The following is a 17,365-nucleotide window of genomic DNA, read 5'->3' on the forward strand; positions in this document are numbered from 1 at the left end:
TTGTTTTCTGCATTATTTATTTTCTTTTGCTTTTTGCTTTATTTTTTAATTCTTTTTGCTTTTAGTTTTAAAAAAATTATAAACTTTCTGTTAGTGCCATTAGTTTTCAAATTTGAAAATACTTTTTTTGTTTTTTTGTTTTCTTTCTTGCTTTATTTATTTTATTTTGTTTCTACTTACCAAATAAAATGCCTTTGTAACAGCCTTAGAACTGGTACTAAAGGAATCAACTAAAAAGCTTTTATAAACCTCTAGTATTATTGAAACTAAAATTATATAGAATTTTATTACAAACTTTAATAGCAAAAAGAATTATCATAAAAGAAAATAAATAAGTAATTAGAAGTTAGTTCAAAACATTAAAAGCAAAAAAGAATTATCATAAAAGAAAATAAATAAGTAATTAGAATTTTGTTACAAATTTTAATAGCAAAAAGAATTATCATAAAAGAAAATAAATAAGTATTTAGAATTTTGTTCAAAAAAATTAAAAACAAAAATAATTATCATAAAAGAAAATAAATAAGTAATTAGAATTTTGTTACAAACTTTAATAGCAAAAAGAATTATCATAAAAGAAAATAAATAAGTACTTATTGTTGCTATTTTTATTTTTTTCAGTTTTTTTTATTTTCTGCATTATTTAGCTGTTGGTCCCGGTTCGAGCCACCAACCGGGACCAAAAGGTCCAGATGCACCGGGACCAATGGCCCACGTGGCCCGGCCGGCCCCCGGGGCTCACGAACCGGGTCCAATGCCCCCATGGGTCCCGGTTCTTGACTGAACCGGGACTAATGGGCTGACCCGGCCTAGACCTTTGCCCCCTTTTCTACTAGTGATTCCCCACGACACCACCTCCCTGCACGCAAACTGTTGAACACGTCGCGGCTGCCACCAGCACAACACAACACCATGCCGCCAAGTACCACCAGTCGACACAACTTGAAGTCTCTAGATGATCTGTCATGTGTAGCACCTGCAGAACAAGCATGACACAGTGTACCGCCGGAGCTCTGTGCAAGACGAAGCTGCTACCTCATGCCTCTGTCTTCCAGTGCTGCTCCACAAACGATGCTCCCAAGAGAGAAAATGACACCACAGTTCCGCCATCGTCCGATCTGAAAGAACAGATCCTAGGGTTTACTCCGGAGCAGCACGAGTGGGTCGACAACAGTTACTTGACGATGCCTTCATCAAGGTAACAACACAGAACACCGCTATCGCCCGCCGTCGGCTCGGTTTTCACCGGCAACTATGTCTTTCCGATTCACAGCAGGGACTAGATGACGGATCTCGGGATCCAACCACCCAGCCTGAGGATGACAATGTCAGACGGATGAGATGACCACCACCGCCAAGCCCAGGATCGCCGCCTCGGGCGGCCGCGTCATGCAGATCAAGACCAGGAGCACCACCGTGATCCGAAGCCGTTGAGCGGCTGCAACATGGTCGCCGCCGCCACCTGCCGCTGCGGCTACAGACCCACCGCCACACTTCAGCCGTCATTGTCCGCCATCACCACCGAGGAGATTAAGAACGAAACCGCCACAATGATCTTAAGCAGCTGATGCGCGAGAAGGAGGCCGCCGCCCCGACCCACTTGGGCTTTGCCTTGGCGTCGTCGCTGGTGGCAGTGGAGAGGAGAGTGGTGATGGAGAGGCCGAGGAGGGAGGGGGGGGGGGGCGCTCCGGTGCGGCGCGGCAGCGCCCCACGGGAGCGGGGTTAGGGTCGGACGAGATTACGGTGGAGGAAGGATTCGGCCACGGCGCTATATGGAGTCGCGAGTGCCTCATAGTGGCTAGTCCTCCCGATCTTTTTTTTTACGCAGTTGATCTCTAGCTGCGTACAGATTAGTTATATGCATTGTGCCATTGTCTAAAACAAGGTGAATCTGGTGAAGAGCATTCTGCCATTCTATCAAAGCTACGTCTCTATTTCATGTCTATATCCAAGTCAGCATCTTATCTGCTCCCATTTAACAACTAGCAAGTCGATCTGTAGTAAGCTGGCTGGTGTTGGACCTGGAAAAAAAATGCCTTGTTTGAGAAGGATCTGCCAGGTCAATGATAGGAAATATACATTAGAAGCTACACCGTCCCTAAGAAAACACAAGACGTTTTAGTCACGAGGTTGTATTTCTTTTACAAGAAAAACGGCCCATGCATTGCAACGGAAGATTTTTTTTCACAATCTTCAATGGCCACGATCACATTTTGCTGAATCACCGAGATACATTACCACTCTCATTTCTGTGAAATCGTTAACACATTTTGAAAATCGTGAACATTTGTACAACTCGTGAACATTTTTCAAATTGTTGAACGTTTTTACAGGTTTCGAATATTTTCTAAAATCATGAACATTTTATACCGCTTGCAAAAAGAATTAACAATTCTGAACTTTTTGAAAACATTTTTCTTGAATAGGCGAACATTTCTAGAATCAATGAACAATTTTTTTGGGAAATTGTGGAACAATCTTTGAAATTTACACTTTTTTTAACGAATATTTTTAAAATGCATGAGCATTTTTTGAATCAGCAAACCTTTTATGAATCAATAAAATATTTTGTAAGTCACGAACAATTTTTTGAATTTTTTAGATACTTTTCAACTCATGAGCATTTTTGGTATTGGCAAAATTTTGTTTAATTTCATTGACATACACGCTTTAGAAAAATCATGAACATTTTTTATTCGAACATTTGTTTCCAAAATTGCGAGCATTTTTTGAATATGAAAACCTTTCTTTAAAATCACAAACATTTTCTAAATCCACAAACATTTATGAATCATTAAACATTTTATTTCAAAATTCGAATTTTTTAATTCTGGAACTTTTCTGAACTCCCAAATTATTTAAAGTGGAAAAAAACAAAGACAGAAATGGAAAACGGAAAATAAAAAAACAGACCACCCAGACATTGTCCGGTTCAAACAGGCGCGCTGTGTCTTCTCATAACGTGTAGAGCGCAGCATAGAATGTTCCTACTATATGAGCCGGCCCAGGCGGGGATTCTCCTGTGTGAAACATTTTTTTATCACTTTAGGTGGCATTAGTGCGTAATATTTTGCAACTTTAAGGGAAATTTCGCTAATGTACCCGGTGGCCCCTTGCCGGCCCTGCTGCCGGCGCCCTGGGACCCGGTGTTCCTTCCCGCACTGCATGCCGCTCCTACGCCGAACAACTACACCGGAGGTGATGATTGGTACATGGACACCGGGGCTACGGCTCACATGTTTGCTCATCCTGGTAATCTTGCCTCCTTCACTCCCGTCACCACCGACCGCCGCATCATTGTCGGCGATAATTCCACACTCCCTATCACACATGTCGGACACACTTCTTTTCCTTCTAATTTCATGCATATTACTTTGTCTAACATACTTGTGTCAATCTTATTAAGAATCTTGTTTCCGTTCGTCGTTTAACTCGTGAAAATCCTGTTACCGTTGAATTTGACGAGCTTGGTTTTTGTGTCAAAGACGCTCGAACAAGGATGGTACTTCACCGATGTGTCAGCCTCGATGAGCTCTATCCGGTGCACTCGCCTTCATCCACCACCACCACCGCACCGGTTGCTCTCTCCGTTGCTGTCGATCTCTGGCACGCTCGCTTGGGTCATCCCAACCCCGCCACACTTCGTCATATTCTTAGGATTCAGTTTCAGTTGCAACAAGATCGAGGATCACACCTGTCATGCCTGTCGTGTCGGCAAACATGTTCGCCTCCTGTTTAATAACTCTACCACCATTGCTTCTTTTCCTTTTCAATTGATTCATAGCGATGTCTGGACTTCTCCGGTTAGCAGTAACTCGGGCTATTTATATTATCTGGTCATTCTTGATGATTATTCTCATTATGTGTCGACTTTTTCTTTGCGCAGAAAGTCGGAGGCACTCTCTACCTTGACGGCCTTTTACTCCTATGTACGCACGCAGTGTGGGCGTCCCATCCTTGCGCTTCAGACGGACAATGGAAAAGAGTTTGACAACCTCGCTTTCCACACCTTTTTGTCGCATCACAACACAGTTTTCCGCCTCACATGCCCGTACACTTCACATCAGAACGGTCGAGCCGAACGCGTCCTTCGCACTCTGAATGACTGCGTTCGCACGCTCCTGTTTCGTGCCAACGTGCCACCTCGTTTCTGGCCGGACGCACTCGCCACTGCATCACTTCTTCTTAACATTAGACCCTGCCGCCCATGGTGGAACTACGCACCTCATCATCTTCTCTTTGGTACGCCCCCGTCTTATGACGACTTGCGTATTTTTGGGTGCCTTTGCTATCCCAGCATTGCCGACACGGCTCCTCATAAGCTTGCACCTCGATCTGTCGCTTGCATCTTCATCGGCTACCCCTCCAACTCCAAGGGATATCGGTGCTACGATCCCGTCTCCCACCGTGTGTTCACTTCCCAGCACGTTTACTTTGATGAGCATGTGTTTCCGTTTCACCAGGTACCCCCGCTGTTCCTCCCGCCACTGGTGACGCGGGCTCCTCGACGCCTCTCCCAGGGTGCTCGCGCGCCCCTCTTGGCCCGCCCCCTGGCTTTGAGGCGCGCCCCCCGCATGCGCCGCCTCCTACACCCGCGACGATGGTGCCCCCGGCAGCCTCGACATTGGCGCCCGCGGCCCCCGCGGCTCCTCCTGCGCCTGCGGCCCGCGCGGTCCCCGCGCCCCCCCCCCGGCGCCCCGGCCCCCTCGGCGCCGCGGCCCCCCCAACGCCTGTGGCCGGTCCGGTCACCCGCGCCCGTATGGGCGTTTTTCGCCCGAGCTCGCGCTACGCCTCGGATGCCTACGTCCATGTGGCGTCCACCTCTGAGCCGTCGCCGTTGCCGTCCTCCGTTCGAGCCGCTTTTCGTGACCCGCTCTGGATGGTTGCGATGCAAGAGGAGTTTGACGCCTTGTTGCGCAACCGGACGTGGCAGCTTGTTCCCCGTCCCCGGCACGCCAACATGATTACCGGGAAGTGGGTCTTTAAACACAAGCTCCGTCCTGATGGTACCCTTGATCTCTACAAAGCGTGTTGGGTCGTTCGTGGCTTCCGACAGCGTGCTGGCATCGACTTCACCGACACCTTCGCTCCGGTCGTCAAGCTCGGCACGATACGCACGGTTCTCCACCTTGCGGTCTCCTGTGCTTGGCCGATGCCCCAGATGGACGTATCCAACGTCTTCCTCCATGGTCACCTCGAGGAGCAGGTCTTCTGCCAGCAGCCCACAGGATTTGTTGACCCGATGCTTCCCGACCATGTGTGCTTGCTTTCGCGGTCCTTGTACGGACACAAGCAGGCTCCTCGCGCTTGGTACCAGCGCATCGTGGTGTTTCTCCACCAGCTTGGGTTCCGATCCACCCGCTCGGGCGCCTCGCTCTTCGTCTATCATCAGGGCTCTGACACGGCCTACTTGCTGCTCTATGTCGACGACATCATCCTGACGGCATGTACGACTAGTCTCCTCAGTCAGCTCACGGCTCGTCTTCGTGCTGAGTTCGCCATCAAGGACTAGGGTCCTTTGCACTACTTCCTCGGTGTCGAGGTGGTGCGCCGTCCGGATGGCTTCTTCCTTCATCAGCGGAAGTACGCTCACGAGCTCCTCGAGCGCGCCGGCATGCTTAACTGCAAGCCCGCCGCTACGCCTGTTGATACGAAGGCCAAGCTTTCTGCCACAGATGTTTCTCCTGCTTCGGATGCTGCTTTCTATCGGTCTATCGTTGGTGCTCTCCAGTACCTCACTCTGAATCGACCGGAGATCCAATATGCCGTGCAGCAGGTGTGTCTTCATATGCATGCTCCCCGAGACGTTCACTGGTCTGCCGTCAAGCGGATTCTCCGCTATATCTGTGGCACTATGGATCTTGGCGTCACGCTTCACGCCTCCACCGACACCGCCCTCACCGCCCACTCCGATGCAGACTGGGCGGGCTGCGCTGACACTCGTCGCTCCACCTTGGGTTATTGTGTCTACCTTGGACCCTCACTTATCTCGTGGTAGTCCAAGCGGCAGCCTACGGTCTCTCGTTCCATTGTTGAGGCTGAGTATCGCGCGGTGGCCAACGCCGTCGCCGAGTGTTCGTGGCTTCGCCAGCTGCTTCAGGAGCTTTCTTGCCCAGTTGACCGTGCCACGATGGTCTACTGCGACAACGTCTCGGCGGTCTACCTCTCCGCTAACCCGGTGCATCATCAACGGACCAAGCATATTGAGTTGGATATTCATTTTGTTCGGGAACAGGTGGCCCTTGGCCATATTCGTGATTTACACGTCCCTACTTCCCAACAATTTGCAGATATCATGACCAAGGGCTTGCCTACGGCGTCATTTGAGGAGTTCCGGTCCAGTCTTTGCGTCAGCCACGGTGCCGTCTGGACTGCTGGGGGGTGTTGAGTATATGTGTTATGTGCATATTGTGTATTGGGCCCGCCTCCTAATTCCTTGTATAGTTGAGGTCCGTGGCCCACCTTTGTACATCATATATACTTGCATTGTGCCATTGTCTAAAACAAGGTGAATCTGGTGAAGAGCATTCTGCCATTCTATCAAAGCTACGTCTCTATTTCATGTCTATATCCAAGTCAGCATCTTATCTGCTCCCATTTAACAACTAGCAAGTCGATCTGTAGTAAGCTGGCTGGTGTTGGACCTGGAAAAAAATGCCTTGTTTGAGAAGGATCTGCCAGGTCAATGATAGGAAATATACATTAGAAGCTACACCGTCCCTAAGAAAACACAAGACGTTTTAGTCACGAGGTTGTATTTTTTTTACAAGAAAAACGGCCCATGCGTTGTAACGGGAGATTGTTTTTCATAATCTTCAATGGCCACGATCACATTTTGCTGAATCACCGAGATACATTACCACTCTCATTTTTGTGAAATCGTTAACACATTTTGAAAATCGTGAACATTTGTACAACTCGTGAACATTTTTCAAATTGTTGAACGTTTTTACAGGTTTCGAATATTTTCTAAAATCATGAACATTTTATACCGCTTGCAAAAAGAATTAACAATTCTGAACTTTTTGAAAACATTTTTCTTGAATAGGCGAACATTTCTAGAATCAATGAACAATTTTTTTGGGAAATTGTGGAACAATTTTTGAAATTTACACTTTTCTGATTTAACGAATATTTTTAAAATGCATGAGCATTTTTTGAATCAGCAAACCTTTTATGAATCAATAAAATATTTTGTAAGTCACGAACAATTTTTTGAATTTTTTAGATATTTTTCAACTCATGAGCATTTTTTGTATTGGCAAAATTTTGTTTAATTTCATGGACATACACGTTTTAGAAAAATCATGAACATTTTTTATTCGAACATTTGTTTTCAAAATTGCGAGCATTTTTTGAATATGAAAACCTTTCTTTAAAATCACAAACATTTTCTAAATCCACAAACATTTATGAATCATTAAACATTTTATTTCAAAATTCGAATTTTTTAATTCTGGAACTTTTCTGAACTCCCAAATTATTTAAAGTGGAAAAAAACAAAGACAGAAATGGAAAACGGAAAATAAAAAAACAGACCACCCAGACATTGTCCGGTTCAAACAGGCGCGCTGTGTCTTCTCATAACGTGTAGAGCGCAGCATAGAATGTTCCTACTATATGAGCCGGCCCAGGCGGGGATTCTCCTGTGTGAAACATTTTTTTATCACTTTAGGTGGCATTACTGCGTAATACTTTGCAACTTTGAGGGAAATTTCGCTAATGTACCGCCAGAAGCAATAGCCTTTATTATTAGGTATAGATATAAATATAAATGTAGGGAGGTGGCTGCATGGGAAAGAGAGCAGCGAGGAAATGGTGATTTCCTACGCCCTTCTCCGTTTCTCCATTTTATCAAGTTCTTTTTAGTATCAATTAATACCGACCGGTGATGAAGTGTGACCTTTTGGTTGTCCGATGACTACTATTCACCGAACCAAACCCTGGCCATGACACTCTGCCTCCAAACTCACTTCCGGCGATCTCCGGCATGACGACTAGTGGGTTTGACTCTGAGATCTCCCCTTCTGTTGACTGGAACCTCATCCCATGCGGGCCTGAGGAGGAAATGACCACTCGCATGGCTCTCCGCTGCTACCGGGAGAAGTCTGCCCAACCGCGACCTAACTCGATCTAGCGAGAAACCATTTCGTCCGCGCAAATAATGCTTGGATATGACGGGACGCGTGATCGCTGCCTCGCCAGATGCGGTGCGGTCCGCCTGGCGCCTCAACGTCGGGTCGACGCTGTAAGCCCTTTGGTGGCTCATCTTGAATCGTAGGTAAACAACGACATGCATGGTCCTGGCGCGTCCGGTGTTATGGTGCGGCGTGCCCGGCGTGCTAAGCAGAGGGTGCGGGAGGCAGCTGCAGCCCTCATTGACAAGGCCGTGGAGGCGAAGTTGCACGCAGTCGCGGAGCCGCTACGGGTGACCGGCACCCCTCGGCGTCGCAGCGAAGCCGCGAAGATGTCTGGCTCTGACCACGGGTGGTCCATCATCGATCTCACCCCGACGGATTATGTCGAGGGCATGGGCTTCGATGAGAAAAAGTAGGGCGTGGAGGACGACGGCGTTTCATGCCTCATATGGACCGGTCCATGTCTTATTTTCTACTATTTCTCCCCGGCGACCGGACCATCACTTTAGGGGTCTCACGACTGCCGGACATGGGTTTAAAAAGAAACAATAAGCATGGGTGCCCATAAAAACTCGACTAAATTTATTACTATACGGATTTGAAAATTTGTGCATGAGATATTTTTTCATATCAAAAGAGAACATTTAAAAATTGATCGGTCACTGTTCGCGGGACGCGAGCCACGAGACGTTTAGGGGGTGGGCTGTAGATGCTCTACCGATTCCCCTCCCTCCGTGTCGTCAGTCCGGTCGTCTTCCTCCCTCCCACACCCCTCCGTCTCTCCGCATTCCGCATCTCTCTCTGACTACTCTATACGGAATGGCCGCGGCTTCGACGGCGCCCGCGCTCCCCGGCGGCTCCCCGGCGGACGGGGAGGCGGAGGCCGCCAGCGACGAGCTGCGCCATCTCCCGGACCAGGCGCTGCAGGCGAGGCTGCAGCGCATGCAGGCCAGCATCCACGGAGGCATCGCCGCCCGCCTCCCCGACGGCGGCAGGACCTACCGCCGCAAGCTCCTCGCCGTACGCCGCGAGCTCGAGCGCCGGAAGGGCCAGGCCTCTGCGCTCCCCGCCGCGGCCCCGCACACGCCGTCGCCCTCTTCCCTGCTCCCGCCACCGCGCCAAGGCGGGCCGCCGGTGAGAGGTTCTCCACCCCATTTCCGCCCGTTGCTCCGATTTGGGATTCTGTCGTGGTTCGACAGAATGCCTGCTAATCACTTGCACTCACAGTCACTGGCTGCAGCTAATGGTGCCATCTTTCTGTAAACTAACAATCTGAAGTCCAGAATGCACTCACTAGCTGCAGCCCTCCTAACAGCCGTCGTTGCTCTTTCTGCTATTTCAGTAAACCTACTATTTCTTCAGTTCTGAACTACTGACATAATATCAGCTCTCCCTTGAACAAATGTTCAGAAACATTCCTGAAGCATGCACTTGAATATACAGCTTGTTGTGTAGCACTTTCTTGCTTCAGTCTTCAGTCTTGTGGAACTTTCCAAGACTTTCCAAGCACTATTAACTCTTCAGTCTTCAACCAGGAACAAATTAAGCACTTTCTTGCTTCAGTCTTCAGTTGGAGAAAACTTTCCAAGATTTCATCTTTGAGTGTTACTGGGAACTCAATGATTATTACAAAGTAATAATCCCAAGTCCAAATTACAAAATGATAATCAGGAATTTTCCTCTAGTACACTTTAGACTTTCTGCTTCCTCAGTGTCAAGCAGCTTCGCTTATACAATTATTTAGAACGCATTCCTTGAGTGAATACTTGAACAGCTTGTTGTCTCTTGAGTGGTAAGCCTAACCATGGAATTAGATATACTTGTGTATGTAATTATGTATATAACAGCTGACAGGTATGAGTCAAGGACTCAAGGGGCACTACTCAGTAAGCCTAATGACTGAATTGTTTCTTGCAGGATGATGACCAATGCAAACGTATTGTGCAGTCAAGGTGTTTGGAATCGTCAGGTATGTGACTTGAGAATATCGTCAACCATCTTATCAAAATGAAATAAGATGTTTATTTGTTCATACCATGATTTAATTAGATCGACCGTACTAGTCAACTTCCTGATTAACATTTGTGGAGATCTTGATGTTTATTGCCTGAATTGTATGCTTGCTACTCTATCTTGAATGTGTCAATAATGCTTTTGTTTGCTGCTGTTTCAGTTTTGGCTAGTTATGCTCTCTCTTGGTTTTTAAATTCATAATCCTTTTTCTTTTCCTTATTTGAACACTAATTTTCCATGTTTATTTTTCAGATGCATCATAATCACACCCTCTCTTAAGAAATGTTCAACCTCCCTGCCCTTTAATATTCCATTACAGACTGAACCCTGTGACATATGCTGTGCAAGTTTGTCTAGTTCAAATGAAATAAGTTCAAAACGGTGTGGAAGAGTAGTAACACATTGTATATAGTTAATCCTGAAATGAGGATTCTTAGCTTTTTTTGTTGCTACATTCTTCAATATTTGATCTAACTGAGTCAGTGTGGTGCCATGTGATTTTCCATGTTACTGATTAAACTGTTTATGAAATCGAGAAATCATTTAAATGCATTTGTCCAAGAAACCATGCCGCTGCTCTAGGATGCCATTGCCAAGGAACTACAATGGTTTTTAAACGTATCTACAGATCAACGAAAATTTCCTAAATTTAGTCCCAGGCTTTATGACAACACTATTACAATAATGTGGGAAACCCACTGCAACTATTTAAAAAACCAGTCAGACAGCTTGATGAGCAATTTCAGGTCTTATTTTGCGTTCTCATAGTACTTTCACCATTTCTCCAGTATGGAATTCTACTATAATATTCTTCATTATTAATTAGAATTATAGTTACATCACGAGAGATTGATTTGTTGCTAATTTTCCCTTGGCAGATGTACAAGGGACCTCTTCCTTGCCTGATCGGGTGAAAGATGAGCAAGTACTACTCCTCCCTCTTTCACTGTTATGTTTTCTGAAATGACTCAAATGAGGACAGATAACTTTTCACTGCCACGCTCGCTGTCAAGATCAAAGCTTTTTCTGTCGTACAGATTCATAGGAAGTTTTTAGATGGAGTCACAAAACCTGCATGGAGTTGACATTAACAGTGGGAACTTGATCACTTTGATTTTTTCAGATGGAGACCCCTCTATGTCCATCAAAGCAGCTGTCGGATGCACACCCCATCAAACCAAAAGTAGAGCCTTGCGAGAACTCACTGTCACTAGCTCCAGATGCTCGTGAAGATTGTGAGACCACCCCACTCTCCTGCAACCACCACTTCTTCACCATCATCCTGTCGCGAACTCATGTTCAGAAGCCGTTTCAGCTGGTATGAGACAGCAACAAATTCTCCAAGTACTTAGTATTGCAGAAATGACCCGTTGACTACTACTCCCTCCGTCCGAAAATACTTGTCATTGAAATGGATGTATCTAGATGTATTTTAGTTCTAGATACATCCATATATATCCATTTTGATGACAAGTAATTCCGGATGGAGGGAGTATTATGATGTTGCTTTGTGTCCAGTGCATTCCAGGTCGCTTCCACAAGCACCTCCCGGAGGAGCGCACCTCCACCACTCTCATCTGCCGTGGGAGGTCATGGGCAATGCACTACTGCGGCGACTTGAAGACGAAAAAGCTGGATGCAGATTGGATGGACTTCGCTGTCGACAACCGGTTGCAGGTCAATGATGCGTGTGTCTTCGAGCTTGTGACTAACACCAGAGAGGAGGTGGTGTTCCAGGTCCAGATACTACGCGGCGGCCTGCCGAAGGATATCACCTCTAAAGGGTACACAGCCGACGAGCCTCTGGTCATTGTGGGTTAGAGGTCAGGTCAGGAGATGCTTCTTGTTGCATGTAGCACAGGAAACTAGGAGCTTTTGCGCGCTGTTAAAATCTGGTTTCGTCGCATGGTCAGCGTATTTTGGGTCAGTTTACCAACAGAATGGGCTTGGAAGGTGATGCTTGTTGGATTCTGACCTTGTAATTCCCCCGAACAATTTGGTAATGAGAAAAGAAATCCATATTAACTAGACAATAGCTCATCTATATTTTCTTGTACTGTTGGGTTTTGTCTGGCAACAAGGAAACCCCTTCGCTTTAATCACTGAATGTATGATATTGCTGGATGGATGGAGTCAACTTTGGCATCTTTCTAACAATTGTTTAATTTTCCTGAGTAGAAGTTCCATTTTGTTAAGTGAAGTCGTTAACTCATCCCGGAATAAAGACAAGAAGGAACTACTTTGACTAAAGGAATGTTTGGTTAGGCTTACTTTGGCTTTTGGTTTGGATTTAGCTCCATGCTTTAAAGTCACGGAAGTTCAACACCTATCATGCACACACTATTAGCAAAAACAATGCACTTTTTATTTATTTTTATTTTCATTATTGTAGACGACAGGTGTAGATGAACCTAGGCACCGAACGCCGTCCTGAGAAACATCTAATGAGCCCAGGCTCATCTGCTCCCTAGTTATTGAACTTTAAATTTGAAATGATAGTAAAAAGAATCTATTTTTTTGGCACCAAAGAAGCTCAAGTCTGCTAAGAGCCTACAAAATTACATGGTGAAATGATATTGGAGGAGCTCTAGCCAAAAACAAAAAAAGGTCTTGAAAATATCTTTTTTGGAAGTTCCTTTGAGAACTCTTTTTTTTCCTAGAGCTCCTCGAATATCATGTGGCCATGGAATTTTGGAAGCTCCTAGCACACCCGAGCATCTTTAGTGAAAATAATTTCTATATATTTTTTCTATTTTCTGGAATTTACCCTTCATGGCGGGTGTAGATGAGCCTGGGCAAGAAAGGGCAGGTTAGTTTGAGCCCAAGACATGTAGAGATTGGAAAACTGTATTTAATTAAAAATATGGTGCTGAACATTATGGTTTCCTAACGAAACAACCATGCCACATCTAACTACTACAAACATGCTTGAGACTGTCGGCCTTTGTCGTGCTGGAGGTTGGCAGTAGAGAGGAGGTGGTGTTCCCGGTCCAGATACCGTCTCATAGCCTGTCAGAGGAGGTCGCCTCTAGTGGTGCCAACGTCATTGAGACCATGTCAATCGTGGAATATACTTCATGAGAGGTCTGTTGCTCCATAGATCGAGGGTTTATGCGTGTGGTTAGAACGTAAATTACTCCCATGAACAACTTAATTTTGGGTCAGTTAACTCATTGGCACGGGGTGTTGAAAGGTGATGTCTGGCTCAAGGCGAGTGGGCTTCAAGTGGCTTCATGGGTTTCACCACTTTTCTCTCCTATTCGAAGTTATCCACTAGCTTGCTCAAAAAAGGCAACAGAAGGGCTGAGACGCGGGATGATGGAAACACATGTTGTTCTTTACATTTCGTCGCTTGGATGCAAAAAGCTTTCCCTGAACAAATTATAATTCTAAAATGACGATAGACCTTGTCCTCCTACACTGGTAGAAAACAGGGCATTTGTCCCGGTTGGTGAGGGCCTTATGTCCCGGTTCTTGAACCAGGACCAAAGCGTCGTTGCTAATGCCTCCCCCCTTTAGTCCCGGTTCTAACATGAACCGGGACAGATGGGCTTCCACGTGACCGGTGCGCCGAGCCCGGTGGCACCAACCGGGACCAGAAGGCATCCACGCGTCAGCATTTCTGTGGCTGGGGTTTTTATTTTTTAAAGGGGGGGGGGGGGGGGGGGGGGGGGGGGGTGGGGGGTGTTGGGGGGTTAATTTAGGTGTTTCATATATTGTGTTAGCTAGCTAATTAATAGAGAAAAGTGTCCTCTCTTATGTCCGTGCTTGGTCGACGCTACGTACTGTACATAGAGAGGCCCTCGACACGCTAGCTAGTAAGAAAATGAAGGGAACCATTAAGTACAGAAGTTCGTCATGCATACCGAGAGAAGTGATCGATCGACCTCTTCTTCTCCGAGAGATTGGTCAAACAAAAAGTTTTCGTATTATCTATCCGGCGCTACTGGCTACATACATATACAATATGTAAGATATCTTACAGTCCCTTAGCAATTGAAATCAACTTTCACATGGTATTCTCCGGCTTAATTGATGACGTGGTCAAGAAAGAATCCCGCCAATTCCTCCTGAATTGCTTTCATGCGATCTTGTTCTAGGAGTTCATCCCGCATCTGCCACGTCTAATTTGAAAAAGGGGGTTAATACATATATGAATGAAACTCAACAGAAATGATGGTGTAATAAAATGAAATTGTGAATATTATTGCTTACGCACTTCATATTGTCTTTTAGAGTAGCCCCGCTTATTTTTCAAAGTCGCGTTGTAGATGAACTCGCACACGTAGTATCCACAGAAATCATTCCCTTGTTCCTGCCATAAGCATTTTACGAGAAATAGAGGTCAATCAAACTGATAATGAAGCATTATAAATGGCATTGATGAAAGTACAGCTATAGAATCAACAGGAGATGCACGCAACTAGCTAGCTAGTAGTACTTACTTTCGGGTATGTATATCGCAGCTCCTTCGGCAGTCCCGGAACTTCTGCGGTGAACTGTTTCCAAACCCTGCAAGACAAAGAAAATAATTATTATTATTTGAGATATCAGGAAATGAACAAAAAGTTGCGGATATGGTGCGATAATGATCGATTGAACTTGTTGAGCAAATTAGTCATGTCCGCATAGGTTTGGTGATCTTTTCGTCTCGAGTCTAAGACGTTTACTACTCCCCGCTCAAGCTTAGTCTCCAGAAGAACATAGTCGTATCTGCGCACGCATGCATAACTCATCAATTACATTAGTATAACCTCGCTCGAGTAATAAGGGAAACCAAATATGCACACGACAGTAACACTCACTGGAAGTTGTAAGGAAAGAGCATTAAATCTTTGTTTTGATTTTTGATCAAAGATTGTAGCAAGTTGGCCTTGGCCTCTTCGGCGTGCTTTGTAACCTGAATTTCATCTATGATATTTGTGTTAATGAACCCAATATCATACATTTCTTGTTTTTTGCACTCGACGATCTTCAATCTGCATAATATAGTAAGGATAGTTAATTATAAATACATGCAATGAAAGAGCCAAGCTATGTATAGGGACTTAATGACAGAAATAGTACTTACAGACAGTAGCAAAAGACCGTTAATTTATTGAGGGCCTTTTGATTGAAGAACTCGAAGAACTCCTCAAATGGAACAGTCAACGGATCAGTTCTAACGAGGTCGTGCTCCTCTTTAATATTCAGATACAAAGCATTCGTCGCCCCAGACTCTCTACAGGTTTTCATGTATCAATTATGGAATCTTCGCATCATCGTTGTTAGAGATTTTTGATCTTTGATGAGAGGCTTCCCGTACTCGTATCTGTGTTCGTCCACCTCCAAGAAATCAGTAAGTTGATCATCAGGAAGGTAATCTCCAAGATTGCCATAACCGGCCACCGTCCCCGGAGCATTAGCGACGATGTCGCAGCTAGACACATTGAGCGAGGGGCACGGTTGCTTTGCTTGTTCGCCGAGCTGGGCAATTTTTTTCCTTTTGACAGTGGCAATTGTGATACAGTGGCAATTGTGATACATTGTGAAAAGTTAATAATGGCAAAAGTGAAATTGATATTTTTTCCTTTTGCCATAAATTGGCATTTGTGATACATTGTCAAAAGCTAGAGTGGCAAAAGTGAAATGTCAAATTTAGAGTGACATAAGAAAAATTGGCAAAAGTTAGAGTGGCAAAAACAAAATTTCCCTTTTTTTTCGCTTTTCCATTTAGTTTGTCCCATTTTTATTGCTCCTTATTGTCTGTTCAAATTCCAAGGCACATTAAATTGATGCACGCAAGGATTAGGAGAAAACCCATCAATGCATGTAAAAGTTCTTGATCCTTTAGTGGTCATGCATGCATGCGTTACAAATAATTCACCGGAAAACACATTTGTTTAGGAAAACAAGCACACTAATTAAGTATTTTTGCAAACTACGAAATCTATTTCACCACTCACCATCTATCTTGGTTAGGGAGATTTTTGAATTGAGCCATTTAAACCGGAAGGGAGGGAGTAATCTATTTTTTAATCTCCTGCATTACTAATCTTTTTTCTCGAATATGCATGAGTGTGCATGTCTTTCATTAGAGAAGAAGGGGAAAGGCTCCCAAAAGCTCCACGGTTTTACAAGTTATTTACATGCGGATAAAAACCTGCATTACAGATTAACAAAGCTTCTACTATTGTCTTTACGCTAAAAATAAAAATCAGAAGGTAGTATTTACTAGAGTAAATAATGTAGCTTTCAACTAACCTCATAAAGCTCACAACTAAATTTGTAGATGATATATCACAATTGGTTTTGACACAACAGTGCAGAAAATCAAAAGTAAGTGTTGTTGTACACCCTACCCGGCGCCAACATGTATGTACAATATCCACACCACGAACGAAAGCATCCAGCTGACGAATACAACCTTCACACTAGCTATGACCAAAAGCGTAGGAAACCCATATACAACCTCCACCCTAGGACCAAAAGCGTCCAACCTCCACGAACCGGGTGGCCACGACAGTCCTGGACACTGTCCAACAGTCCAGTGACGGAGCTACATGCACTGCCTAGGGGGCTGTTGGCCCCCACCCCCCAGCCCTGGAATATTTAGTGAAGAAAAATGAAAAGAAAGGCATACATTAAGAAGATTGCATTCATTTGTCCCCCTGAAACATGTCCATTTTCTCCTTGGTCTCCCCTTTGATTCTCTCCTAGCTCTGCCACTTCAACAATCGGTTTAGAACAACAGGCACGAGCAGGCTCCACTCCACTAGGTAAGTGTCTATACAGAGCATCCACACTAGGAATGAAAGCGTCCGGCCGCCGGGAGGAGAAAACACGGACCAAGCGGCCTCCACGAACCAGGTGGCCACGCCAGTCTCCAGCAGTGTCCAACAACCGGTTGAGCACAATAAGTGCGAGCAAGCTCCACTCTGAAAGCGTCCGACCGTTGAATACATGGCCTACACTAGGATTATACAACGAATACAGGAGCCTCTGACTACTAAAAAACCCAACACAACAGACTTCATCAAACGGGTAGCCCGACGGCGTCCAACAACCGGGTGGAGAGAACAGACAACCTCCAGCACCCGTGTAGCCCCCATAAGGCACAACAAACGGCCAGCAGAAGAAGGGCCGGCCATACGAGGATGCGGACTTGGCTACACCTACGTAATTTACCTAGGTAGACTTGTGACGTACTAGCTGACTTGGACTAATTTGGTTGG

General features: G+C 45.4%; 1 protein-coding gene across 1 annotated transcript; it reads left to right on the forward strand.

Annotated features, from left to right (window-relative positions):
* The first annotated feature begins 8,957 nt into the window (after nucleotides 1-8,957).
* On the forward strand, nucleotides 8,958-12,080 carry LOC123084437 (B3 domain-containing protein Os06g0112300-like). Its single transcript, XM_044506042.1, has 5 exons — nucleotides 8,958-9,272; nucleotides 10,056-10,107; nucleotides 11,030-11,076; nucleotides 11,275-11,469; nucleotides 11,670-12,080. Exons 1-5 carry the CDS (start codon nucleotides 8,958-8,960, stop codon nucleotides 11,970-11,972), a joined length of 912 nt encoding a protein of 303 aa, XP_044361977.1. The 3' UTR covers nucleotides 11,973-12,080.
* The last annotated feature ends 5,285 nt before the right edge of the window (nucleotides 12,081-17,365 follow it).

The sequence above is a fragment of the Triticum aestivum genome, chromosome 4A (genome assembly GCF_018294505.1).
Source record: "Triticum aestivum cultivar Chinese Spring chromosome 4A, IWGSC CS RefSeq v2.1, whole genome shotgun sequence".
NCBI lineage: Eukaryota > Viridiplantae > Streptophyta > Magnoliopsida > Poales > Poaceae > Triticum > Triticum aestivum.